This window comes from Arvicanthis niloticus, chromosome 26 (assembly GCF_011762505.2).
Source record: "Arvicanthis niloticus isolate mArvNil1 chromosome 26, mArvNil1.pat.X, whole genome shotgun sequence".
Classification (NCBI taxonomy): domain Eukaryota; kingdom Metazoa; phylum Chordata; class Mammalia; order Rodentia; family Muridae; genus Arvicanthis; species Arvicanthis niloticus.
In genome coordinates, this window is record NC_133434.1 from 126,348 (window position 1) to 153,774 (window position 27,427).

Here is a 27,427-nt window from a genome sequence, read left to right on the forward strand (position 1 = left end):
AGGTGGATAGGGCAACTTCTACATCCTATGCAGTAACCCATGTGGCAGAAAGCAGACATTAGATTATTCTTCAACATGATTTTGTGTGTATGCTTCAGTGGAGCTGGGTTTGCCTGAAACCACAAGTGGGCCTGAGAGGCTGCAGAGCCATAGCCTACCTTTCTGATCATCTCTGTTCCCAAAGAGAGCTCTAGAACATGGGGCCTCTGCTTCAAAGATAGATTAGTAGTAGTCAGAGAGTCAGAAATGTAACAGTTTAGGGGTCACTTTGAAGTACTTTTTTACAAGTCATGAAGTCTGTGTTTATTTAATTTCTATACCTGTACAATCATAAGTAACATTGGTCAAGTTCATATTCTTCCTGGTGGATTTTTCTTACTTCTTTGGATGAAAACTTGTATGTATTTTTAGGGTTAATGATTTTGGCTTTTTTAGTCCTTGCCTTCATTCTTTCTCAAATACTGTATACATTCTTGATTGTTGTAGCTTTTTGGTAAATACAAAAGTCACATTATATCCATGTGTGTACCAATCCTTAGTGATTCTATTGAAAGTTTTGAGGTTTGCATATGCTATATAGCTTTGTTATTAGCTTTCCTTTTATAAATTCTTATGAAATTTTTTTTGATTATATTGAATTTATGCTGCAAATTGGTCATAGCCAGCATCTTTTTTTTTTTTTTGAAAATACTTCATTTTCATAGAATTTAGTGTAGTATAAAGGGGTAAAAACATTATTCTATATAATCACTTGTTTTGCAAATCACAGTAAGTGTATAAAACTGAAACTGAGAGGAAAAGTGTACAAAAGCCATAGCAAAAGGAATTTAGTATAGAATTTAGTGGCATAGCACGTTGTGATGGTTACATAAAAGCTATCCCACCAAGTACGATTTAATTGAGAAGAAAAAAAGTGAAAATTAAATGTGGTTCAGAATTGAAAAATGAATGAAATACTATTGTTTATTAACATACAAAATAAAATTTGATGACAGACTTTGTGACTCTCCACAAATATCAACTAAAAATTGTTAAAACCCTGTTCTTTGGTTAAGGTAAAATTGCACATATTTAGTGTATGTATCTGATGTATTTGGACTCTCTACACTCTACTGCTGCTGCTGTTCTTTCTGCTCATCCCATGGTTCTGACATCTTCAATATGCTGGGTTCCCCTGCTACAACTAGGATTCACTGCTTTCCTCTCATACACTCCCTTCACAGTGCCATGCCTTAGTTGCTCTCCATGATGCATTCATGACTTCAAAACCAGTTCCATCTGGGTGATTCTTACACAGGACCAAATCCAGCTGCATCACAAGGTACAACCTTGGCTTTCTCTGGAACACAGCTTTTTGTGCTCCCAGGAAACACTCCCCAGAAGATTTCACCTCAGTGATGCTGGTTTCTTCTTTATCACCTCTAGTTTCTTAGTTACAGCTAAGCCCCTTTTATTCTTGCCTCTAAAGCCAGGACCATATGGACAAAGCTGCTGAGTTCTGCTGCTAGCTGGGGCTGGAACATGGCCCCTTCTATTACATTATCACCAGCTTTCTATTTTTCAACTTCACTGCCTAACCTTGGCTGTCCTGGATCTTACTCCATAGTTTATCCTTAAAATAAGATATCTGCATGGCTCTGTCTCCTGAATGTTTAAATAAAATGTGTGTAACACTTTGCCTGTACCTAAGATTTTCTTTACCTAAAATTTGTTCTGAACCAGGACAACTTTAACCAAAAATCTGCTTCACTCTCCTCAGATGTAAGGCATGTATCACCATGGCTGGACCTAAGCATTTTTAGATCTTAAATTGAAAACCCAGAATAGTAATCACAATTCATTACCTGTATAATCCATTACATTTCACATGAAAACAATAACCAGAAAATAATAATGCCTAACATGATACAGTTCTCCTTTTTAAAACTCCAATCCATATGTTTAGGTGGATGGAATCTTGCTGTAACATCACCATTCCTTTAATACCATTGAATATCCTTGATCACAGGATTTAGCTTCCTTCTTCTTCCTGGTGAGGCTTTTCTCTTTTGACCTAACATTTTATATATTTTTCTTTCTAAGATTACTATGCTTGCTCAAAACAATCATCATGAGACTAAACATAGGTCAAAGGCTTTGCTTGGCTTTCCTGAGACTTCCTTTGTCAATGCAATTAACATCAACCTCTTTACCTTATCTTCAAGGACACTCTACAGACAAGGGCAAAAGGCAGCAACATTCTTCAGCAAAACGTCATAAAAACTATATACAAAGTTCAAATCACCCTTAGTACATGTGTTTCATATTCCTACTAGGATGGCCCATTAAGTTCCACTTAATGCATATACAGATCCAAAGTCTAAAAATCCACATTGTTCCATAAAACAAAACAAAAAAAACATAATCAGGCCTATCATAGCAATACTTAAGTCTGGGGTACCAACTTCTGTCTTAGATAGAATTTCCATTGCTAAGAAGAGACTTTGTAACCAAGGCAATTGTGTTAAAGGCAAATATTTAATTGAGCCTTTCTTAGCAAGAAGCATGTCAGTATGCAGGCAGCCATGATGCTGGAAAAGGAGCTGAGAGTTTTGTATCTTCATGAGAAGGCATTCAGGAAGAGACTGTCTTCCAGCCAAGTGGTAGGAGAGTCTGTTTTATACTGGCCTGAGCTCCAAATATCACAACCATAGTAATTCAATTCCTTCAAAAAGGTAACATCTACCCCCACAAGGCACATCTCTTAATATTGCCACTTTCTAGGGTCAAGAATATTTAAATCACCACAGTTTATTTCTACTATAAATTTTTTCATGCTTTTAAAAATGATTAGGATATGCAGATGTAGGTGATTATGGCTGGAGAACACAGAGAGTTCCGAATGCTCTGGGTTCCTCCAGTGGGGAGTTAGGCCCGGCTGCTGTGGCTCACTAAAGGCTTCTCCACGGTTCCTCACAGCATGGCCCCAAACATGAGAAAGTCCTTGGTCTCCAAAACAGGTTTATTAGCATGAAGGATGGTGGATGGATATGGATGCACCACCACTCCCCATAAAACCCAGGGCAGACCTGAGTTAAATAGGAAGGGAAAGAGGGGGGAAGGGCTGGGAAAGTATGCTTAATTGACTCCACCCTCTGGCCTTATATAAATCTCTTTAGGGCCTAAGGCCTGTTAATCACACCCTCTACCTGTGCCCTACATGACTGAAGAGTGCAGGTTGAATGGAGATTAGACCTTGTGTCAGGAGCCTAGATTCTGGGGGCATGGCCAAACACCCACAACCCAAGAACCAGGATACCCTTCCATGGTGTGACATGCAGAAGCTTTAACATGTTGATTACTTTCAGATGGTTTCTCTCTCATATGTGTTCATTTCTGTATTCAGAAACCACTGTGGCATGTAAACAATTTTCCAACTTTAGTACAATCAAAAGGTTTCTGCCCAGTTTGTGTTCTTTTACATCTTTGGAGACTACAGAGATAGGCACAGGCTTTATCATATTCATTACACTCATAAGGTTTCTCTAAAGCATGTGTCCCTTTAAGTGTTTCTTTTACATCTTTGGAGACTGCAGAGATAGGCACAGGCTTTACCATATTCATTACATTCATAAGGTTTCCCTAAAGGATGTGTTCCTTTAAGTGTTTGAAGAGTACAGTGACATGCAAAGGCTTTATCACATTGAGTACACTCATAAGGTTTCTCTCCTGCATGTTTTCTTTTGTGTATTCAGAGATGACTGTGTCCTAGAAAGGCTTTACCTCATTTATGACATTCAGATTCTTTACAGTATGTGTTCTTTTATGTATTGGGTGATGACTGTGACATGATGGTCTTAACACCTTGATTACACTGAGTAACTCTCTTGGTTTTACCTCAGTGATTACATTAATAAGGGTGCTCTCCAGTGTGATTTCTTTTGTTTATGTGTAAAGAATTATGACATGCAAAGGCTTTACAACACTGATAGCATTCATATGGTTACTCTCTTGTATGTGATCTCTTATGTCACTGCAGATTATTGTGTCTTGCAAATGTTTTACAACACTGATTACATTCACGAGGTTTCTCTCCTGTACGTGTTCTTTTATAATACTGGAGACTATAAAGCTGTGAAAAGTCTTTATCATGTTGATTACATTCATGAAGTTTCTTTCCAGTATGCTATCATTAATGTTTTCCAGACTAGTGGGACATGGAAAGGCATTGGCACATTGATTACATTCATAGTTTCTCTCCAATATGGGTTCTTGTATGTTTTGGGAGAAAAAAACTTTATGGAAAGGCTTTACCACATTGATTACATTGATAAGGTTTCTCTCCAGTATGTGTTTTTTTATGATATTGGAGACTACTGTGACATAAAAAGGCTTTACCACATTGACTACATTCATAAGGTTTTTCTCCAGTATGTATTTTTTTATGTCTTTGGAGTTGACTGTGTTGTTTAAAGCCTTTACCACATGGATTACATTGATAAGGGTTCTCTCTAGTATGTGACCTTTTATGGATTTGGAGAGCACTGTGACATGAAAAGTCTTTACCACTTTGACTACATTCATAAGGTTTCCTCTCCAGTATGTGTTCTTTTATGTCTTTGGAGACTACTGTGACATGAAAAGGCTTTACCACATTGATCACATTCATAAGGTTTCTCTCTAGTATGTGTCCTTTTATGTCTTTGGAGTTGATTGTGTTGTGTAAAGCCTTTACCACATTCATTACATTGATAAGGTTTCTCTCCAGTATGTGTCCTTTTATGGATTTGGAGAGAACTTTGTTGTGTAAAGGCTTTACCACATAGACTACATTCATAAGGTTTCTCTCCAGTATGTATCCTTTTATGACATTGAAGATTACAGTGTAATGAAAAGGCTTTACCACATTGACTACATTCATAAGGTTTCTCTCCAGTATGTGTTCTTTTATGTCTTAGGAGTTGACTGTGTTGTGTAAGGCCTTTACCACATTCATTACATTGATAAGGTTTCTCTTCAGTATGTGTTCTTTTATGACACTGGAGATAACTGTGACATGAAAAGGCTTTACCACATTGATCACATTCATAAGGTTTCTCTCCAGTATGTGTCCTTTTATGGATTTGAAGATGACTTTGAGATGAAAAGGCTTTACCACATTGACTACATTCATAAGGTTTCTCTCCAGTATGCGTTCTTTTATGTCTTTGGAGACTATTGTGACATGAAAAGGCTATACCACATTGATCACATTCATAAGGTTTCTCTCCAGTATGTGTTCTTTTATGTATTTGGAGAGTATTGTGATATGAAAAAGCTTTACCACATTGACTACATTCATAAGGTTTCTTTCCAGTATGTGTTCTTTTATGACTTTGGAGACCACTGTGACATGAAAAGGCTTTACCACACTGATTACATTCATAAGGTTTCTCTCCAGTATGTGTCCTTTTATGACATTGAAGATTACGGTGACATGACAAGGCTTTACCACATTGATTACATTCATATGCTTTCTCTCCAGTATGACTTCTTTTGTGCCTGCAACAATAATGGACACATGAAAAGCTTTACCACATTCATTAGCCTGATCAATCATTTTATCAATATGAATATATTTTGCAGTTGGTCTAATAATAAAGAACACTCAGATCTTAAGGTTTTATCACTTTGATGTTACCGGTTGTACTTGCTCACTGTGGGTTACTTTACCTCTTTGAAAATACCTGTGATGGTAAGATCAGTTACTACATAGCTCACATTTATAACATCCTTTTTCTATATGAGATTTCTATATGATGTATTTCACATGTCTGAAGATATCAGGGTATTAAAACACTGATTGCTTTCTTAGTTTTTCCTGTAGTGTGAATCACACCACAGCAGCACTGTGAGCCAGGACAAACAGAAGAATTTCCACACTTCTAGTACCCATAGAGATTTTCTGCAGTGTGACTTGGGGATGTCCCTGGCAATGTCAGAAAACCAATTAATTGCAAATGTCTATCGTATTCAGAAAGTCTACCAAAGACAGAATACTACATATCTTCTCATTTTTCTCGAGTAGAAAGAGGTACGTTGCTTCTTTCAACATCCCCGTGCTCACAAGGTTTTATCCATTCTGACAACTGATATACCCATTAAAAGAAGAGGGACAAGTGAAAGGTTTCCATATTGAATTCACACCATTTGACATTTTGTTCCTTGTAGACATGTGGTATATGGATTCAGGTTTCTCCACGACTTTCTTCACTCTCACTAACTGACCACTCAATAAACCTAGAAATGTCACTACAAGAATATGAGTATCACCAAATTTACCATGGAATATTTGCTTATTGGATGGCTTTGGATATATATTCATCACTATTCAATGTGCAACATCTAAATATTAGGAGACTCTTCTGATTGGTAGTCCCACAGCAAAGCTCTAATGGAGCTACAAATCAATTAAAGGTATCTCTTAAGGCATTGTTTCCTCATCTTCTTCCTTAGAGGAATGCCTTACAAACATAAATCAGATAACTGACATTGAGGAACATGGCTTTTCGAGAATATTATAATCATAGCTCTACTTAAAGGACTGATTTTTTTTACACACTTGCTTTTCTTTAGAGCTTCCAGAACACATTAAAATTTCCTCACCGGCGTATTTGTAACAGCTTGCACATGAAAACTACCTTTCATACCTTCTAGAACTTTGACGTTGTTCTTCAATATGATGACCTTCCCAACTGTAACCTAAAACACAATACCAGAAAATGAATGATATAGTATTGGAAATTAGGTAAAATTCAAGTTACTGTGAATTTTGACAAGACTGAACCAGATTTATTCAGCTCAATCTTCCTTGTTCTCAATTGAAATAAGAGATGATCATCAATAACCAAGAATCACTTGTTCCATTATTTTGAAAAGCAAAACAAAATTCAGTCTTACCTATAGCAGTGAGGTTCCAGTAGGTTTCCAGCATCACATCTTTGTAGAGATTCTTCTGGGAAGGATCCAACAAATTCCACTCTACTGCAGTGAAGTTCACATGCACATCATCACATGTCACTGCATCCTAAAATATCCCACACATGTGTACAACAGAAAGTGTAATCATGATATCATTGTAAATAACTGGATACTTTCTAGACAATGTAATAATGTAATTCTGGTGCTTCCTCCACTTATTTCATGAAACAGAAGTTATAATATAATCATTCTGTCATTTTAGAAGGAAATTGAATTATAAGTTTCACCTGTGTTGCTTCTGATCCCTTTGAATAGAATATAGCCTTGCAAGGGGGAAACAGATCAACTGTACTGAGCAAACATCTGAAAAGCTGTATAAACAATTACTAACTACAAAAATGATGGGAAAGCTGAGTGTATTTGCTCATGTCTTTAATCACAGAGGTACAGGCAGGTGTATGTCATTGAGCTGGATGCTGGCATGGTCTATGTGGTATGTTGCAGGACAGCAAAAGTTACATATTAAGACCCTCACTCTGCTACAAAAATAAACCAGAAAACAAAAATGATAGAGAGAACTCATGGTTCTTTACTGAGGTTCCTACAAAGAATTATAAGTTTACTGCAGTTCTGTATTCATCATGTAAAAACATGAAGTGAACCAATTTAAACAGCAACATTAATAAATGTTACTAGAAGAGAATGCCTGTTTAAACAGTTAAAAATGGACAGATGAACATATTAGTAATGTATATGTTGATCAGAAATAAGGAACATAGAGTAGGAAAGGCAGCTCAGGAGTGGAAAGCTCTTGCTGGTCTTCCACATAATGGTGGTCAATTTCTAGTATTTACATGGGGATCAACAACTACCCATTACTTCAAGATCAAGAGGACTGAGGCCATCTTCTGACAACAATAAAGATGAGGCACACATGATATTCATATTCATCCACACAGGCACAATGCTCTTATTTATTTAAAAATTTCAGAACAAACACAAGAGTAAGGCAGAGCAATATACACCTGGATTCCAATGAGTCTGAAGCCTCAGGCAGTATTGATATCATGAACATATACCATCCAGAAAAAATGGAATATATATATTTCGCCAAATTTTAAAATTGAAGATATGGATGAAGAGGTCCACAGAAGCATGTGCTTATTATACAAAAATATGTCAGGTGGCTTCTGTGGTTTCTGTATCTACTATTAGCACAGGAAGGGCTTCGCAGAGAAATTTTGTCTTGAAAACAATAAACAAAGGATATAAAGTTAAAAATATAAAACCACCAGACTTGTAAATAGCTTAGAATTGAATAGCAAATGTTTATACTGTATCTTACATGAATTAGAGACTGAGACCAAATGGGGAATGTATGGGAGCATAAGAAAGCTGAAGAATCCATTTCAACCACAACACAGTAGACACACAAAACAAAATATGTCCTGTCTAAAAGAAATGCAGGGGTAAAGCTGGAGCAGAGACTGAGGGAATGGCCAATGAAAACTTGTCCAGCTGGAGACCCACCTTATGAACAAGCACAATTTATGACATTATTAAGGATACTCTGTTATGCTCCCACACAGGAGCCCTGCAAAATTGTCCATCAAGAGGCTCCACCCAGCAGCTGACTTGAAACAGATGCAGAGAACTACAGTCAAACATTGAATGATCCTTGGGGACTGTTATGGAAGAGTTGGGGGAAGGATTGATGGCCCTGAAGAGGATAGGAACTCCTCCACAGGAAGACCAACAGTCTCAACTAACCTGGACCCTTGGGGACACTCAGAGACTGATCCAGAAACCAATAGCACACACAGTCTAGACTAAGGCCCCTGGAACATATGTAGCAGATGTGTAGCTCAGTCTTCATGATGGTCCTCCAACAACTGTAGCAGGTGCTGTCTCTAAAGCTGCTGTCTATCTTTGGAATCTGCTCCCTGAACTGTGCTGCCATGTCTGGCTTCAATGGAAAGGATAAAGTTAACCCAGCAGAGACTTGATGCACCATGGTGTGGAGATACACAGGGGCCCACAGCTTCTCAAAAGAGAAACAGAGGATATTGGAAAGAGGGATTCTGTGTAGGCAGGAGACCTAGAGTAGGGACTTCACAAAGTATATAGCCATTTTATTTATTTATTTATTTATTTATTTATTTATTTATTTATTTATTTTGGTTTTTGGTTTTTCAAGACAGGGTTTCTCTGTGTACCCTGGCTGTCCTGGAACTCACTTTGTAGACCAGGCTGGCCTCGAACTCAGAAATCTGCCTGCCTCTGCCTCCCAAGTGCTGGGAGTAAAGGCGTGTGCCACCACAGCCCGGCAGCCATTTTATTTATAACAGCTCAAAACTGGAAAAATCCAGATGTATCTCAAACAAAATATGGATATAAAAATGTGCTTCATTTACAAAATGAAACATTATTTAGCTATTAAATACAAGGATATCATGAATTTTGCAGGCAAATGGATACAGCTAGAAACTATCATCTCGATTGAGGTGACCCAGACCTAAAAGTACATGCATGTATGTACTCACTTACAAGTAAATAATAATCATAAAATACGGGAAGCTCACACTAAACTTTATAGACCCAAAGAAGCTATACAAGAACAAAGGCCCAAATGAACATGGTTGAATCTCACTTAGAAGGGGGAATAAAGCAATCATAGGAGGCAGATGGAAAAGAGATAATCGGATGAGAGAGCAGATAAGAAAAGGGAATGGGGAGAACCAGGAACAGGTGTGGCAAGAGACAAGCGAAGGCTTCGGGGTGGGGGTGGGGGGGATGAATAAAAATCTGCAGCTGGCTGGGGGGAGGGGGTACATTTAGGATGTGCCAGAGACCATGAATTGGAGGGCAACAAAAAGACTAAGGGGTTGATCTTAGCTGAGATGCATAGCAGTTAGATATGGACGCTGAAGAGGCCACATCTGCAGTCAGGCAGGACCCCCAGTGGAGAGTTAAAGACACCAACCAATCCAAAATCCTTTCTACCCAAAATTTGTCATGTCCACAAGAATGCAATCTACTACATAGATTCTGTACAGCAGCAAAATAACCCTCTGATACCATTTTGTTGTTGTTGTTCTAACTCGCTACTCTGTTGCTGTGATTGAATCCTCAAAGCAAAAGCAACTCAGGTAATAAGTGGTTGTTGTACATGGTTCTGTCAGATAACAGTCCATCATTTTGGGAGCTTAGATTAGAAACTGAAGGCAAAAATCATGGATAAACACTATATCCTGGCTTCCTCTCTTGCTTGCTCACTGTCTCATCCTGAGCTAGCTCTTTCATCCAGCCCAGGACCACTTGCTTAGGGATATTGCCACCCTCAGTGGAAGAGGCTTCCTAATCAATCATCAACACTATCTCTCACAGACATAGCAATGAGCCATTCTGATGAGGGCATGCCCTTGATTGAGGCTCATTCAGATGACTGTAGCTCTGAAATGTTGAGAACTGAAAACAACTATGACACAGACACAATAATAAACAAGGAAGTTGTTACAACCCAAAAACAATGAGCTAGCCATATCAATACAAGAGGCCATGCCACCCCATGAGGGACTTGGAGTTGTGGCTGAGCCAGGACAAAATAGGGGGGGGGGGGGGGCATTTACTCAGAGGAGGGAAGGATACACTGGAATGGGGAGCTCAAAGGCTGCGCTGACCTGGGGTGAGGCATTCTTAACCCTGGTTTCCCAGGCCAGTGCTACCAAAGAGGAGACTAAAACAGCTGGAAGGTGGACAGAAAAGCTGATTGTCTCACAGACCTGGAAATGACAACCAACAAAGGACAGGATCTCTGGTCCAAGGAAGATATGCTAAATTTGTTAGAATCGATGAAGAACTACCTTCCATCTCATGACAGCTCCAAGTTCAAAACTAGAGAGTTACATATGAACTGGGCAGAGAGTAGTTCAGGAGGTGGAAAATGAGGTCTTTGTCTTTCCACCCTGTAAAATAAGGTAGGCAGAGCCTGATTTTGCCCTGGATGCTGTCTTGAAGAGCTCTCTGTCATGGTCTAGTCAATGGGTCTAGGTCCTGTTGTTAAGAAGGATTTAACTCAAGGTGTGGGGCGGGCTAGTAACTAAATCGATTAGGATGGAGTCTTTCTCATTTCCTCAGTGAGAGAATAACAAGGTGCCACACACAAAATAGAAAGCCACAAGGGAGCTGTAAAGGCTACCCAGCAGTTCCTCCACTTGGACAAAGGAGAAAATAAAGACAGGATGGCAGCTGTGAGCCCTGTCAGGGTTCTATATCTGCTTTAACCTTCCCAGAAATTAAGACCAGAGGAACACCGTCCACTATACCAGGCTCTGGAACATCTTCGAAGCACATTGGGGCTCAGACTCTCCAGCGTATCCACTGTAGCAGGGTTCCTTGTTCAATTTAGTCATCTCCCTCCACATATACTCAAGAAAAACCTGAAAACCAAGGCACACAAACTCAAATCTGGCAGACAAGCCACAGACACAGAAACAACAGTGGTGTATCTTAAACACTGGCCTTTCAATCCTTTAGTTGGGAGTCCTGAGAGTGTTGGGGTTCCAGTCAATGCATTAAGATGTTATGTCCAAGTCACAGAGACCCCAACGACCAACAAGGAGCTTATTGCAATGCAAACACATGGAGGTCTTTATTATGAGCTCTGTAATAAGGATTCTCGCCAGTCAGCCTCACATGAGTTCAAAACTGAGAGACCAAGTCTAGGGGTGCTGGGTATTTATTGCAGTTACAGCAAGATTGGGACATTAACATACAGGTCAGCAGCTTAATATTTTAAAAACTGCATGACTGGCATAATCTGCAGGAACCAATCAAGGGGGGGGGAAATCATCTGACAACCATGATGGGTAGACGAACTTTTTCTCTGTAAGGTGTATTAGTTATCTATACCCTGCAGTTGTACCTTGACTGGCTGTTGATGGGGCGGGGCGAGGGGGGGGTGCTTGTCATAGGATGTTTGTTCAAGTGAACTTTGTGCACTCTCTAAAACAAAACTGATGGGCTTTACAAACTCATCTTTGTGCCTGAGGTCTTGATTATTGAAAGATACTCCTGTTCAACCACAAGCCATTCACAGCAGTAGAAAAGGTACTTTATCCAAACACCCACTTCACTATCTGTTACTGCACTGTCTGAAACTGTTTTCCTGAGCAGGTACCCCACAGCTCTGGAATCTCAAAATATTAGAGTTTCAAAGGTAACTTCAATATTACAGCTTCTTGTTTCAGTATCTGGGATACACACATGATCATCTGTGCTCCTCAAAAGAGATTGGGTCATGTCACCAGCTCTTCCCTCTATAGCACTCTAGGTTCTGCTTCACTCCACTTTACTGCTGCTGCTGTTCTCTCTGCTCATCCCATGGGACTGACATCTTCAATATGCTGGGTTCTTCCCCTGCAACTAGGATTCACTGCATTCCTCTCATACATTCCCTTCACTGTGCCAAGCCTTAGCTGCTCTGCATGACAGGTTCATTTATGCCTTTGAAACCAATACCACCTGGGTGATTCTCACACATGATCAACTCCAGGTGCACAACAAGGGACAACCTTGGCTATCTCTGGAATACAACTTCTTTGTCCTCTCAGAAAACATTTCCAAGAAGATGTCACCTCAGTGGTGCTGGTTTCTTCTTCATCACCACTAATTTTTTAACTACAGCCAACCAGCATCAATTGTCTCAGTCGTCCCTTTTATTCTTGCCTCTAAAGCCAGAGCCACATGGACAAAGCTGCTGAGTTCCTCTGCTTGCTGGGGCTGGAACAAGGCCCCTTCTATTACACCATCACCAGCTTTCTATTTTCAACAACTTTACTGCCTAAGTTCGGCTGTCCTTGAACTTGCTCCATAGATGAAGCTTGAACTCAGATCTGCATGGCTCTATCTCATGAATGCTGGGTAATACGTGTGTAACACTCTGCCTGTACCTAAGCTTTCCTTTACCTAAAACGTGTTCTGGACCAGGATGATTGAATCAGGGATCTGCTCATCTCCTGGGATTTAAGGCATGTACCACCATGCCTGTACTTAAGTATTTTATTTTAGATCTTAAAGTGAAAGCCCAGAATAGTAATCACAATCCATCAACTGTCAGTTTCACACATACTGGTGACCCTTGTATCCACATGAAAATGATAGCCAGGTGATAATTGAAAAATATGAAAATTTATAAATGGTATGGGAAGTTTTTATGACCCCTAGAGCTGAGCCAAGAATGTAAACCAGCTGGTTCATTAGCTCCAGGTTCCAGGAACCAGCTGACCACAAAGAAAGCAGAACTAAAACTACAGGTCAGTTGGGTCAATCCAGAAACTGGCTGACCACAAAGTAGATGGTTGAACAAGATTACATTCTTTAGAAAAATATGTACAGGATGTTTCCCACATGACCGACTGAATAATGGGTTGGGACTTTCTACTATTTTTATGATGCTCTTCCTTGGTTTTCCCTTCACCCCACTGGTTTATGGTTTTTTCCTTTAAATACCCTTCTCCCCCTGGCCTCGAGGTCGACACCCCTCATTACGAGTCTCAACCTCAGCCTGGCTAATTCCTGAAATAAAGCCTCTTTCTGTTTGCTGGCCTCTATCTCCCAAGACTAGAGTGAGGGTCTCCTCTCCTGGGGGGTCTTTCAATAATAACGCCCAACACGATACAATTCTCCTTCATACAAGTCTGGGGGCATGTCCATAGGTCCGCCAGCCAGTAACTGGAAGCAGCTCCAGTCATGCCCCTGCTTCAGATTCACAGGCACCGCCGCATGCTCATGGGTACCCCGGGACCTCCGCTTTCACCCGCCCAACAGGGTACCTGGAAGCTTTGGTCATCTCCCTGGTCTGTGGCGGAGGCCCCGCGGCAGTGGCCGATCAGATTGTGCCGCACAGTCTGTGACGTCAGAGGAGCCCGCCGATGCCACCAGGACCACAATGCTGCTCCCGAATCACTGCAGCAGTGGCAGCAGTGGCGGCAGCATAAGTCTCAGGGCTGGTGAAGGCAATCGGCTCTGAGGGGATCTCCAAACATCTGGCCTGTGCGCTGGGCCCACGCCTTCATGGGAAATGTAGTCTCGGGCCAGCCGCCATCTTGCTTTTTCCTCGAGACATCATGGGATATGTAGTTTGAAGGCCAGCCGCCATCTTGGCATGAGACCTTATGGGAAATGTAGTCTCAAGGCCGGCCGACATCTGTGCATCGCCTTGGCTGTCCTGGAACTCACTCTGTAGACCAGGGTGGCCTCAAACTCAGAAGTCTGCCTGTCTCTGCTTCCCAAGTTCTGGGATTAAAGGTGTGTGCCATCAATTATTGATCATTATTGGCTATTGATTAGTATTGATTATTGATTAGCATTGACTGCTGATCATTGATTGTTTATTATCATGATTATTGATCACTTTTGGTTATTGACTAGTGTTGATTATTGGTCATTGATTAATATTGATTATTGAATAGCATAATTATTGATCATTATTCCATCACCATCATCCCCCTGCCTCTGCCTTCCAAGTGCTGTGATTAAAGGCATGTGCCACCACTGCCCAGCTATGCCTGTCTTCTTCTTCTTCTTCTTCTTCTTCTTCTTCTTTTTTTTAATTGAGCACAGTTTGTGAAGGCTTTTTATTTATGCTTTACATTTAAAAAAAGAATCCCAGGATTTTCCCTCCAGTATGTTTTCGTCTTGCCTCTTCATGGTCCATGATGCCAGCAGAGGTTGTCAACACAATGAAACCAAACTGGCGTGATGGGAGCAGATTGTTCTGCCATTTTTCTAGGTCTTTGAGTTGAACATCAAATCTAGGGCTGATAACTCCACACTTGTTCAACCTGCCCGTGAGGTTCACAACTATCTTCCCAGTTCTGTGGTCATCAATGATCTTGAATTCATCAATGTAACCATGCTTCATCATCACAGTTAAGAACCAAACGATGACTTTAGAACACAGCCTGATGAGGACCTGGCGTTTGCCCCGCTTTTCGGCGTTATTGATGCTCTTGAGAGCATCCACCAGAACATTCATTCGCACCATGGTGACAGCGAGGGAAGATGGCAGAAAGAGCGTAGGAGGGGCAAACGCATGGAGTTATGGCTATGCCTGTCTTCTTAATGTATGCTATAAAAGACAAAAGGGTTTGGACACATGTGCTGCAGAGTCAGAGAAACCACCCGTGTTTCTACAGGAAAGCAACTGGTCCAAATGTTTTCAGCAGATTCAGAATCAGCCATGATATTAACATTACTCAGAGGTCACCTCCTGATCTAACAAGAGAGGAGTATCACCATAGATTGCACAGGTGGTCACATCTGGCTGATGCTTCCCATGCAGCTCCAGAGAGGACCCAACATGCCAGCTCCCACTGCTCAGCTGCCTACCCCTACCCATTGTGGGCAGTGATCCTGTGCTCACCATGACTCAATTTCAGAGCTTCCCTGAGGTCTCCACACAGCAGCCAACACAGAACTCAAAGCAAGGAACAGATGACCACTCAAGCCTGCACAGGCACAGTGAACCTGCAGAATGATATCCAGAAAACACGCCTCTTGTCTGATTGGCAGGTCTCTCTGGAAGCCTTGATAGGTCAGTGAGTCTTACCATGCCTCAAGGTTAAAGTGTGCTTCCTGACCAGGGCCAGACTCTCCAAATCTCAGAAGTTGTACTCCATTACCATGTGTGCATATCCTTCAAAAGGAATCTCACCCCACACAGCCCTGGGGAAGAACCTACCATTCCACCTCAGTTTATTCAGCTGCCTGCTCCTCCCCTCTGAGAGCAATGATCCTACACTTACCAGGACAGCCAGGGCTACACAGAGAAACCCTGTCTCAAAAAATAAAACAACAACGACAACAAAAACAAAACAAAACAAACAAACAAAAAAACAAACCAAAGACTGTGATATTCACAGAACTCTACAGATACTCAAAGGATAAGTTGCCAAGAGCCACACAGCCTGCTGCCAGCAAAGAACATTTATGCTACCCTATGCTGGGTCTCACTGTCAGCTATTTCTGCAGTTAATTTTCCTCTGAGATAAAATGCCCTTCAGTACTCTTCTGCTCTAGACTTATCTAGTTTACTTTCTTCCCAACCTAAAAATATGCTTATTAAAGATTTCTATGTGAAGTTTTCACTTGACAATGAAAATTCTGAAACAGGAATCCCAGAAAAGCAATAAACACAAATTCATGGCTTATTAAATTTTTCCCTTTTATTACTTATGTATAGACTATACACATGAGATCGTGGTTTGTGATTCATATCATGTATGAAATAGCAAATGGATTACAAGCAAAGTAAATTGGATATGTTGGCCTAGGTTTATTTCATTCATAATAAATTAAACTTAAAAACTAATACAAAAGACAAACATATATTTAATCCATAATCCCACTCAGGTAAAGTAATATAAAATAATAATACAAGTCTGAATCTTTCTTTAAAATAGGTAACATGAACATATATGTATTCAAATATTATTGCTTATTTTTAAGGACATGATATATGTTATCAAACAATTCTGGTTACAATGGTATCTCATTGAACCATATTCCAATTCTAGTATACAACATGGTTTCTCTCCCTTAAGGTTCTAAATTGTTTTTAAAGGGTTGACTGCTCTTAGACTAGTAGATGCTATTCATAATGGACATTGTCCTCACTCATATTAGAACAACATATCTGTCCTTTTAAATATGATAGATACATATTTTAATTTGTATACAGACATAAACATGTTAATAATTTAAGAGATATTTATAGCCAGTAAAGCCTCTTTAAAAACAAATATAAAATGATTGAAAGACCACCTCAGGGCTTGTGTCTTATCTTCTAAATTAAACAATAAACATATTTATATCTTCAGCTCTGTTGAATTAAAATAATCACAGCAGGGGTTTTTAAATATTGGTAACCCTCTATGAGAGGAGAGAGAGAGGGGAGAGAAAGAGAGAGAGAGAGAGAGAGAGAGAGAGAGAGAGAGAGAGACAGAGAGAATATAGCTGGCCAGTATTTGTACAATATGGATAAAATTGAGATTCTTCTTAAAGAATAAGCAAAAAAACTTTCATAAATCAGATATAATAAATTTCATAGCTGAGTTTGCCAAAAACAAATATAAATTTCTAGTTTTAAAAACAAGCCATTTCAATTACTTTACTTTTTTTTTTGTATTGTAGCCACTATATCTTATCGTTTCTTCACAGCATGTGTGTTTTAACAATGTCTTTTTCTAGTTGAAGAATATTTGGGAAGCATAGTACAGTTATCTTGAAACACACAGCTATGAGGAAACCAACAGTCTGTCAGGGGTAGCTTTGCTTATACACTGAAGGCCTAAAATCAGCCATAGGCCTAAGTCAGCCTGCTAACACAAAGTCTCCGGTCTCTGTGAAGAAACACTGAAACAGCTGGCTATAAGATATTATAAACAAGCCGGGCAGTGGTGGCGCACGCCTTTAATCCCAGCACTTGGGAGGCAGAGGCAGGCGGATTTCTGAGTTCGAGGCCAGCCTGGTCTACAGAGTGAGTTCCAGGACAGCCCGGGCTACACAGAGAAACCCTGTCTCAAAAAACCAAAGGAAAAAAAAAAGATATTATAAACAAGCAGCTTTGGTGGGAAATTGCCAGCCTGGGTCGTCATAGACCTTGGGTAGCCTTGGTGGATAGTACCAACTTAGATAAGAATAAATGAATCATGGGCGGAGTCATAGTGTTCTGCCCCTTGAACCTTCGCCCAGCTTACACTCCATTCTGGAAGATATCTTTACTCCCCTAAACACCTACGCTCCTGTGTCATCCCCTTCCCTACATCCTGCCTTTTTGTGTATATAACCCCTGTGTGAGAAAGTAAAAATTGCGATTTAATCAGCCTATAGACAGATCGCCATTTTTTTTTTTTTTTGCGTCTTTGCCTGTTTTCCCCCTCCCCCACTCTCTTTCAGGTGACCTCCCCGGACCCCTGTTTAATGCCCTGCTGGACAGGACAACAGACCATATCATAGTCCCCTACCCCCAATCACAAACTGTCTGAGGTATTTTTCTCTGATAAAGAAGACACATTGAATGAAGTATTATCAGGATCTGGTGAGGCATGACTGAAATCCATCTCTTCTAATTCTGGAGGTAAATCTGAGAGCATTCCCTGAGTCAATGAATAAATAAATAAATAAATAAATAGATAGATAGATAGATAGATAGATAATTAATTAAATAAATAAAATCAATTGTGTTGGATTAGTATGCAGCTGGACTTTAAAAAAACAATTTTATGTTAATAGTTGTAGTTTTTCTTTTATTATTATGGATTTAAAGAAAAAATATTTCTTTTTAAGGAGTTTACACAATTCCCTACTTAAAACAGTAAGTCTTTATATAATATTAGGAAAGAACAAAATATAGATGCCAAGTGTGTGAACTAAGGAGAGTAGAATCTTAGACAAAGGGGAGATCAAGAGGGAAATGAGGAGCTATTCTGATGACACCAGGCACCTCTAAGGTGGCATGGTTGCACACATGAACAACTATTTCAAACCAAGAACCCTTGTTTTGTTAAAAGAATAAATGTAGCAGTTAGGGGAGATATTCTTCTATTTTACTTTAGATAAAAGTTTAACAGTTTAAAAAGGCCATGTGGGGTTTCTGTTTGTTTGTTTCCTTTCCTTAGACTATGTCCATAAGGAGGCGAAGCACCCACTAGGGATAGTTCAGTATAAGATTATGGCTGTTTTAATGATGTATCTGCTCATTTCTTTACTGGAACAATTAGGACATGCCAACACCTATGAGCTAAGTTTAACCTTTTTTTTTTTTCATCTGTATTTGTAACACAAGTATCTATACTAGAGAAATACTCAAGTTTTATGTGGCTGACAGTGTTGGTATCCACTTACCCATAAGAAATTGGACCTAGGCTGGAGAGATGGCTCAGGAGTTAAGAGTGCTGACTGCTCTTCCAGAGGTCCTGAGTTCAAATCCCAGCAACCACATGGTGGCTCCCAACCACCTATAATGAGATCTGATGCCCCCTTCTGGTGTGAATACAGCTTTGAATACAGCTACAGTGTACTTATATATAATAAATAAATAATTGTTTTAAAAGAAAAAGAAATTTAACCTAAAATAACATAGTCTCTGTGGAAAATTTTCAACAGCATTACATGTGTTATGGGTTTGGGGAGATTAGTAAACAAGAAGAAAGAGAATAGAAACAAATGAAAGCTGACTAGAACCCAATTAAAGAACAGAAAGGTGGGGCATGCTGGGGAAACATAAGAAATATACTGTTGAAATAAGACCTGATTTTCTTCTTCTATATAATAGTGACAATGATACATCCTATAATTTTTGCCCTAAAGCATGCAAATAAGTAGAAAACATTCAACTTTTTGGTCAGGCAATATAATGAAAAAAATAACATATGTGGAGAAAGTTAATATTTATTTTTGTGTCACTAAATGACCCATGGATGCATACTGAATATACCACATGCTTTCTAAGTTGCAGCAATATGAAACTTAACAATTTCTCCTAGGACATGGAGCTATTGCTGATCCAGTTCAGGTACAAAGGGGCCTTTGCTGTTCAGAATGTAACATCAGTGGCTTTGGTTCATGTTACTTTTGAAATATACTTCGTGAATGATGGCAAGAAAGTTCAAATTGGACCTGACTGAATATGAGCTTCATATATTGGAAAATCAAGTGAATTGGAAATATTCATGGTATTCTAAATTCTAGTCAAAAGACCATAAAACTATAGAAGTGGTGTTATTATTTATTTCTTCTTCATTGCATTAGATACAGTTGACTGAATAAAATTGAGAATAGACCTTAAAATGTTCATTATGTGAGGTAGTTCATAGCACTGATGCATGGATTTCACTGCAAAATTCTTTCAGTATCTTACTGGACACCAACACTGACACATTAAACAACTCTTTGTCAGTGATTGAAACTGCCCTTTTTCACAAAGATACAAGTAGGCCCAGTAAGTTTCTTCTACTACCTCATCCCCCACATTGCAGATTGAACCCAGGGTCTCATTTACTCTGAGAAAAACATTCTGTCACATGCACAGCTTCAATATTTTTTTACATTTTTCCATCAGTAACAAGTATTTTTGAGCTTTGACCAAATGCCGTTTTTCCCAAGAGATCATTAACACTTTCTCCAAATACATGCTCAGTGTCTGTAATACTTATGTTAGGGTCTAAGATGTAAATGTAAAACTGACAATCATTCTTATCCTCCTTGCAGAGTGGAGAATTGAAGTTTAAGAAAGGTAATTGATATGGCTAGGATCACACAGTGAATTATCAGGGGAAGAAAGTCCATAACTAATGACTTAGAGTGATGTTGGCAACATTATCTGTATGTTAAAATGACTATTATTTATTTAAAATAGACAACCTTTAGGTAATCTAATGTTTCAGTGGGGAAGTACTATATATATATATATATATATATATATATATATATATATATGCCCTGGACTTCTTTATAAGGGCAAAATATCTCATAGATCACTTATCTCATCCAACTTATTCAAATAATTAATGAGTCAAATAGTGTATATATATTTTTTAAAATAAGAAAGTAACGGAAAGTGTTTCTATTTTACTAAATAGGATAAAATATATTTCCAGAAGTAAACTTCCAAATATTTCAAGGGTCAAACATCATCAGTTTAAGATATAAACTGGATTACTTTTGTTTATCACTACTAGTATCATATATATGTAATTATATGCATAATTCATTCATTTTTTCTGTTTAGAGGCTATACACATGACCTCCCTGCCTCGAGTTTCTAAGTGATTACAGGTGTGTGTCACCACCTTACCTAGTGTCTTTTATGCTTGGAGAAATTATTTTGAGATTCATTATACTCAATCAGAAGTACAGAAAGTGTCACAGTTTTTATTGAGGCTGCTGACTCCATAGGCTGTGACATTTAGTATAATTTGGTATCATTTTCTATTTCAGCCCATGTTTTGTTCATATCTTACTTCAGAAGTCTTTTCATCAGAAGAAACCTAGAGAGAGGAAAGCAACACGCATGCTTCCTTCTCACTTATTAGTAAACTTTGGGAAAGAATGAAGGTAGAGCTGAAATTAAAAGTAGAAATTCACACTATGAGTTATTCTAAAATGTCAAGAGACAATGACAACTACTGGTTAACTGGTTCTAAAACTGAATTAAAAATTGATATAAGATTTTTTCAGACAAGAAATATATTCTAAGTTAGTCTAAAGTTGGAACCTATTAGTGTGTGTGCATGTGTGTATGCCTATGTTTGTGCATGTGTGTGTGTGTGTGTGAGTGTGTGTGTGTGTGTGTGTGCCTGTGCACACGCATGTTGTACAGCTATTTAAAGCTATGATACTACTGGGATTGTGTTCAATACTTGTTGCAGCCCGAGCTGCTCCACGTTTGGGGGCCAAAATGTCTCGGACTGCTCTGTCAATGTTGGAACCCACACTCCCAAAAGCCTTGGGGGCTAAACTTGTTAGCCCACACTGCCCCAAGCAGCTCTGGTCTGCGGGTCGGGGTTCAGCAAGAGAGAGAGAGAGTGAGGATGAACTCAAGGAATAGAGACCAGAGTGTGATTCAATCCCATTTATTTTTCAGTCTCTCTTCCTAGTTCAAGTCCCAAGTCTTGAGTTCCTAGTCTCCAGTCCCTAGTCCCTAGTCCCTAGTGCCTCCAAGTTCCAAGTTTTTTCTTCCAAGTGCTAAGTGCCTAACATCTAATTCCAAGTTCTTCCTCTTCCTCTTGCCAAGTGCCTAATACCTAATAACTAACTCCAAGTTGTACTCTTAATGCCTAATTCCTACTCCAAGTTGTACAGAGAAATTTGATATATTTTCCAAAATAACAATTTGTGAAAATTGTGTTATTTATATATTTTTGCTAGTATCCTTAGTATCTGTCCTAACAGACAACAGGTGGCCCCTCTTGTTGGCACTGCATTGAACCTTCAGTGATAGGCTCTTTTGGTAGGAAGTCCACTCCCAGACAAATACAAAGTTAGGAAAAAATGGATTTTTAAAAGATCTATTTATCTATTATTTTTATGTGCATTGGTGTTTTGCCTTTATCTAGATCTTCTGGAAGAACAGCTAGTGCTTCTAACCACTGAGCCATTTCTCCAGCCCCAAGAATGTTGTTTGAATGGCTGTTGTGATTTGGGAAAGGAAATTTTTTTTTATCAAAACTGGGTAAGTAGTAGCTTCAGATGGGGCAATGGCATTGTGGGATATAAAATCATATCCTTAGAATGATTTTAATGCCTCATTAAAATGTAGTCACTTTCCTGAAATCTACACTTTTAAGACTGGCTACTTATTATATTGTTTACATAGATCAGGGTTGCTTAAACTTTTTCCAAGTGTCCAGTGGAAAGGATGGATCATTACTCAGTATTGAGGCCACCATGGACTTCCTGGGGTGACAAGAGCTGCTCATCTCGGTTCTCCATTGTCTGCCTTTTTGCAATCTACCTTTTCAGTTTTCTCCGATACCTCATCTCTGTCTCCAGTATCTTTTCTCCTTGGCTTTCATAATTAGATGCTATTCCTGTCCAATCATTGCCACTCATATTTCTTTCTGTTACTACATATTTTTCCCCTGCCTTTAACTGTATCTCTTCCAGGGCTTGGATCTTGGACTAATTTCTTTATTTTCTGCCTGGTTTTACCTGAGACACTGTCACAGTATCAACCTTCACCTTTATGCTGATAACCCTGGGATCCCTATCTCTAGCCCTGACCTCTCGCCTAAGTTCCTGCCTCTTATCTCTGCCTTTCACCACTGGAGAGTTCTGCCTGGATTTCCCACCACCACACACCCAGAGCTGGCTTCCCAGATTCCTTCCTGCCTATGAGGAAGGTGTGTCTGTGTGTCTGTGTGTATATAAGAAAATAGAGCACACCAAATGCCCAAGACACACAGAGAGTCTGTGCATGCCTATGTGAGACTTGCCCTTACTTCCAGTGCAAACAGCAATGCCACATTGTAACTACCTACCTAGGTGTCAGAAGTGTCACATCACTGGCTCAATTAATCCTCAAGACAATATTGCACCATGGGAAACGTTTGCATTTTTTCAGAACAGGAAATGGAGACATGAAGAAATTCAACAACTTGCCCAAACTACTTACAGCTTACACAAACTACTAAGTGGATAGACTGTGACTGCCTATCCCAAAGCTTATGTGCTTTCCATTACATTCACAACTACCAAAATACTTTTATTCACAGTTAAATTTTCTGAACAATGCGGGTAGGGGCAGCAGTTATCTCTATGAGTCTGGCGTTTGGTGGATCTATTTTTCTAGACAAGGTTTGCCTATAATAGGTGGTGACCAAATGTGTAAGCTTTGGATTCAGCAGACCTGGGCTCTCTCCCACTTCATGTTCAATGAGTGGGAGGAGGATTAGCCGACTGTAGAGTGAAGAAGCATACACCTTCCTCTTGGGAGTATTGGAAAGAACTAATGAAATACCGTTTGTCAGAAATCAACCCTAGTTGTCAGACTGCAGTGTACCCTTGTAACTCCAGCACTCAGAAAGAGAGGCAGGAGGATAAGGAGTTCAAGGCCAGCCAGCATGGTACTGTAAGGCCCCCATGAAGGGAGGACCTCACCCAAGCCTCAGGAATTCGAGGCCACCCATTGACTCACAAGACACCAAACTTGATGCTATCAGCAAGAGGTATATTTTGATCAACATGTTGAGGTCAAGACCTGTAGCCCACGTAGGGGCAATGAGGTCTGACCCTGGGGCTTTGGAGACAGAGAGAATTTAAAGCCAAAACCCACAACTCAGGGGAAACCTCCTTTACTGAGGGGGAGTAAAGGAAGGCTTTTGGAGAGTACCTGTGGAAAGTCCCAGCTTATTATTCAGTTTGTGACAGGGTTCAAGGAACAGGCTATTCTCTTAAGAGCCTATTGGTAATCAACCATCTATCTTGTGGTCAGCCAAGTTCCTGAAACACAGAGCTCACGACCAAGCTGATCTGAACTCTTGGTTCTGCTTGCCTGTTAGGAATTTTTGAAAATTTTTAACCCTTTCATTTCCCCATTTCTTCTGATGTAAGAGTTTTGATCATAAAACTTGGTGTAACATCAAAATCTGAACAGCACTTTTTTTTTTTTTAACAAAGGTAACTATTTAGAGATGTCTTCGACTTTCACCACTGTGGGGGGTGGTCAGGAGCATCAGGTATGGTCTTTTCTAGTGGGCTCAAGGTTCTCAACCTGGTGGTGGCAGATGAGAACAGCATCTCTAATCTGGAACTGATGAGGCACACTCAGGTCTCCAGCCTCATAGCTTCTTTTAACTGCTCCCAGACCTCATGTCAGACCACCTCAAGGGTTTTCATGTGGACAAACAGGGATTTAGAAAGAACAACATCAGAGTCATATATTTTATCTATCTTAGTAAGTGGTAGAGACCCCCCCCCCATAAAGTCTTATAAGGTGTTAGCTTAAATCTTAACCCAGAACAAGGTAAAAGGAAGGAGGGCTGTCCAGTCATTCCCCGCCAGTCTCTAAGGCTAATTTTATCTTTTTTTAAAAAACCTGTCTTGAGCTCTAGGGTCTGTAAGCACAATGTGATTTCTAATTAATCTCTAGCTAGGTGGCCAGCCCCTGACTTACCTGGGCAACAAAGGCAGGTCTATTGTCAGACCCAATTATCTTGGATATTTCAAACCTGGGGAAATTTTCTTCTAAGATCTTAGCCACCACATTGGGAGTCTCAGTCTTTGTAGGAAAGGCTTTTACCCAGCGTGAAAAAGTATCTATAAAGACTAACAAGTATTTGTTATCACATTTAGCAGGTTTGACTTCCATGAAGTCTACTTCTCAGTAGGCCCCAGGTCAGTCTCTTTGAAGTCTTCTTCCTGGGGTCATCTTGAATACCCAGCGTTAGTCAGGGCACAGGCCTCACAGATTTTTATTACTGTTTCAGCTATATCAGATAAGTTTATCACATAAAATTATCAAGTTCTTCAGGTGTTTAGCTCCTAGGTGAGCTAAACAATGTAAATTTGTCACATATCTTCATCTTTCTCTCTGTGGAAGGACTATTTTTAACATGGACATCAAGATATTTTCTAGGATTTTTAACAGTCAGGATCATAGCTCTTTGAGCACTCTCTTTAGCAGTCAAATCTGTCATCTGATTTCTTTTAGCAACAACATCTTGAGTTTTCTGATGTCTAGGACAATGAATTATGGCCACTTTTTTAGGCAAATGGATGGCCTCCAGGAGGCACAGTAGTTTTTTTGTTCTTAATGTCTTTTCCTGCAGAAGTCAACAGTCTCTCTGTCTGTAAATTGTCTTATGAATATGGGCAGTGGCAAAAGCATAGCTGCTTTCAGTGTTCTTTCTGGCAAGCTGCTAACCCAAATCACTTGTTTTTTATCTATCACTACTGTTCCCGCCATCAGCTTACCTTCAATCACAAAGCTGCTCCCGTCAGTATACCAGTTTGGACTCCCTGGCCAAGGTTGGTCTTCTGCCAGAATGTCATCAGTCTCAGGCAGTAAGGTAGCAGGGTTCAGGATGGCCAGGGAGGAAAAGATCACCCTTTCATGTGGGCATTAGTCATCTATCAGTCAGGGGGCTGCCAGATAATGTTTTCAAGGGAGTGGGGTATCACAACAGTTATCTGCTGTCCCAGAGTCAATTTCCATGGCAACTGGCAAGGAACCAGAATGTCCTGTTGTAACAGTCTATGAATGTGAAGTCTAATTCTTTCTCTGGCTTCATGACTCATTGGGTACTGCCACACTCCAATAGAGGAGGTGCTGGTTTCAGTCCAAGCTTTTGGAAATTCTGTTAACCATTTATTAATGTTGGGGCTTCTTGTTGTTCTTGAAGCTCATAAAGCCGGTACTCATCTTCTAGTTTTAAGGCCAATATAATAGAGGTGGGGGTTCTCTCTAGACACCCCTGGTCCTGTCTGAGTAAACTTCAACTTTGTCTCTCCCCAACAAAGGCATAGGGCACTCAGGAATAACCAGAATGAGACTCTTGTTTTTTCTCCAGGTCAACAGTTTGTGTAGTCTAAGAATTTACAGTAGGCACACTGATCCTTTTTTTAACAGATGTCTTTGCATTTCTCTGTTCCCATTTGGTCTTGGTCTTCTGTTGCCCAGGGTTCCCTGTCTGTCTCCTTTCTCTCTCTCTATTTCTTACAACTGTGGCCAGTTTTCTAGTCTTTAGTCTCTCTTTTGTGATATACGTTTTCTGTCTCTTTAACTAAATCCTGCAGGGTATAATCTTGTAATCCCTCTATATGCTGTAACTTTTTACCTGTCACTAGAGCCCGGCAGGGTAAACTGTATATAAAAATGGTATGATTCTGTATAATTAATACATGCTAATAAAAAAATTAAAATCTGCCTGAAATACCCATCCATTGAAAAGTGTTTATATGTAGAGCAGCATATTTACTCTGCTACATTGTATTCACAGTGGAGCTCGGTAGTTAGGCAGTAGAAGAGGAGGTGGAGCTGGGAGAAGAGAGGAAAAGGAGGGGAGAAAAAGAGGAAGGGAAGAGGAGAAAGAGAGGAAGGGGAGGAGAAGAAGGCTATCAGCCATGGAGAACCACAAATGGGTTGAAAGCTGTCCTAGGTAGCATCATCTCTCAAAAGGTTAGATATTGGGTAACAACGCTGATTGTGTGGGTATCTTGTTGATTGAGCATTTCTAAATATATAAATCCTTTAGATAATCATTAAGCTTCAAGAGTCTCATTTCTACTGGGTATTGTGAGGATGGCAGATATTGTCTAGGGTTCAGCCAAGCTTTGTGGATGCAGTGTGGGGGATTGGCAGAGCCAATGCTGACATCTTGTGGGTGCCAGGGCTTGTGCATCTAGCTAGCTGGAGCCCCTCAGAGCTGAGGAGTAGCAGGGACATGATGGCTGCCCAGGAACAAGCCAGACTGGGCACCGTTTTCTAAATATCAGCCCTACATATATGGGACATGATATATCCATATGATGGAATATTATCTGATGGTAAAAGAAATAAATTATGCTGCAGGCAACAATATGTATGAGCCTTGATAATATGCCAAATAAAAGAAGCTAGATACAAAGAGTCATACCTTATTCCATTTCATATCAAGTTTTCCGAATAGGAATAACCAGTAAAATTAGAAAGTAGAAGAGTAGTTGATTAGTTGGAGGTAGGGCTGCTAATTAGGGGGTGGAGGTGATGAGCAGACTATTATGGGCTGTTGGCTGTACAGTTCTGTGTATCTGTTAAAGTCCACAGAAGCATGCACTATAATTGGGTGAAGTATGTGGTATATGAATTACCCCTCAATAAAATGGTTAAGGAGCAGAATGAATCTCAAATGTTCCATCCATCATTAACCAATTCTTATTGATGACTTTGCCTCCCTTGCCTGGTTTGTCCAGTGACAATTGGACATTTGTTCCTTCTTAGGATGTC

General features: G+C 39.8%; 1 protein-coding gene and 1 pseudogene across 3 annotated transcripts; both read right to left on the minus strand.

Annotated features, from left to right (window-relative positions):
• Positions 1–925: 925 nt before the first annotated feature.
• Positions 926–26,971, minus strand: LOC143438914 (uncharacterized). Of its 3 annotated transcripts, XM_076924560.1 has the most exons (5): positions 13,773–14,062; positions 11,265–11,378; positions 6,919–7,045; positions 6,669–6,720; positions 926–5,520 (listed from the first exon to the last, which is right to left on the minus strand). In XM_076924560.1, exons 2-5 carry the CDS (start codon positions 11,361–11,363, stop codon positions 4,560–4,562), a joined length of 1,239 nt encoding a protein of 412 aa, XP_076780675.1. In that variant the 5' UTR covers positions 11,364–11,378; positions 13,773–14,062; the 3' UTR covers positions 926–4,559. The 3 variants fall into 3 exon arrangements, with proteins under 3 accessions (XP_076780675.1, XP_076780676.1, XP_076780678.1); XM_076924561.1 differs by lacking the exons at positions 11,265–11,378; positions 13,773–14,062 and adding an exon at positions 25,417–26,971; XM_076924563.1 differs by lacking the exon at positions 11,265–11,378.
• Positions 14,560–15,020, minus strand: LOC143438769 (small ribosomal subunit protein uS8 pseudogene; annotated as a pseudogene).
• Positions 26,972–27,427: the final 456 nt, after the last annotated feature.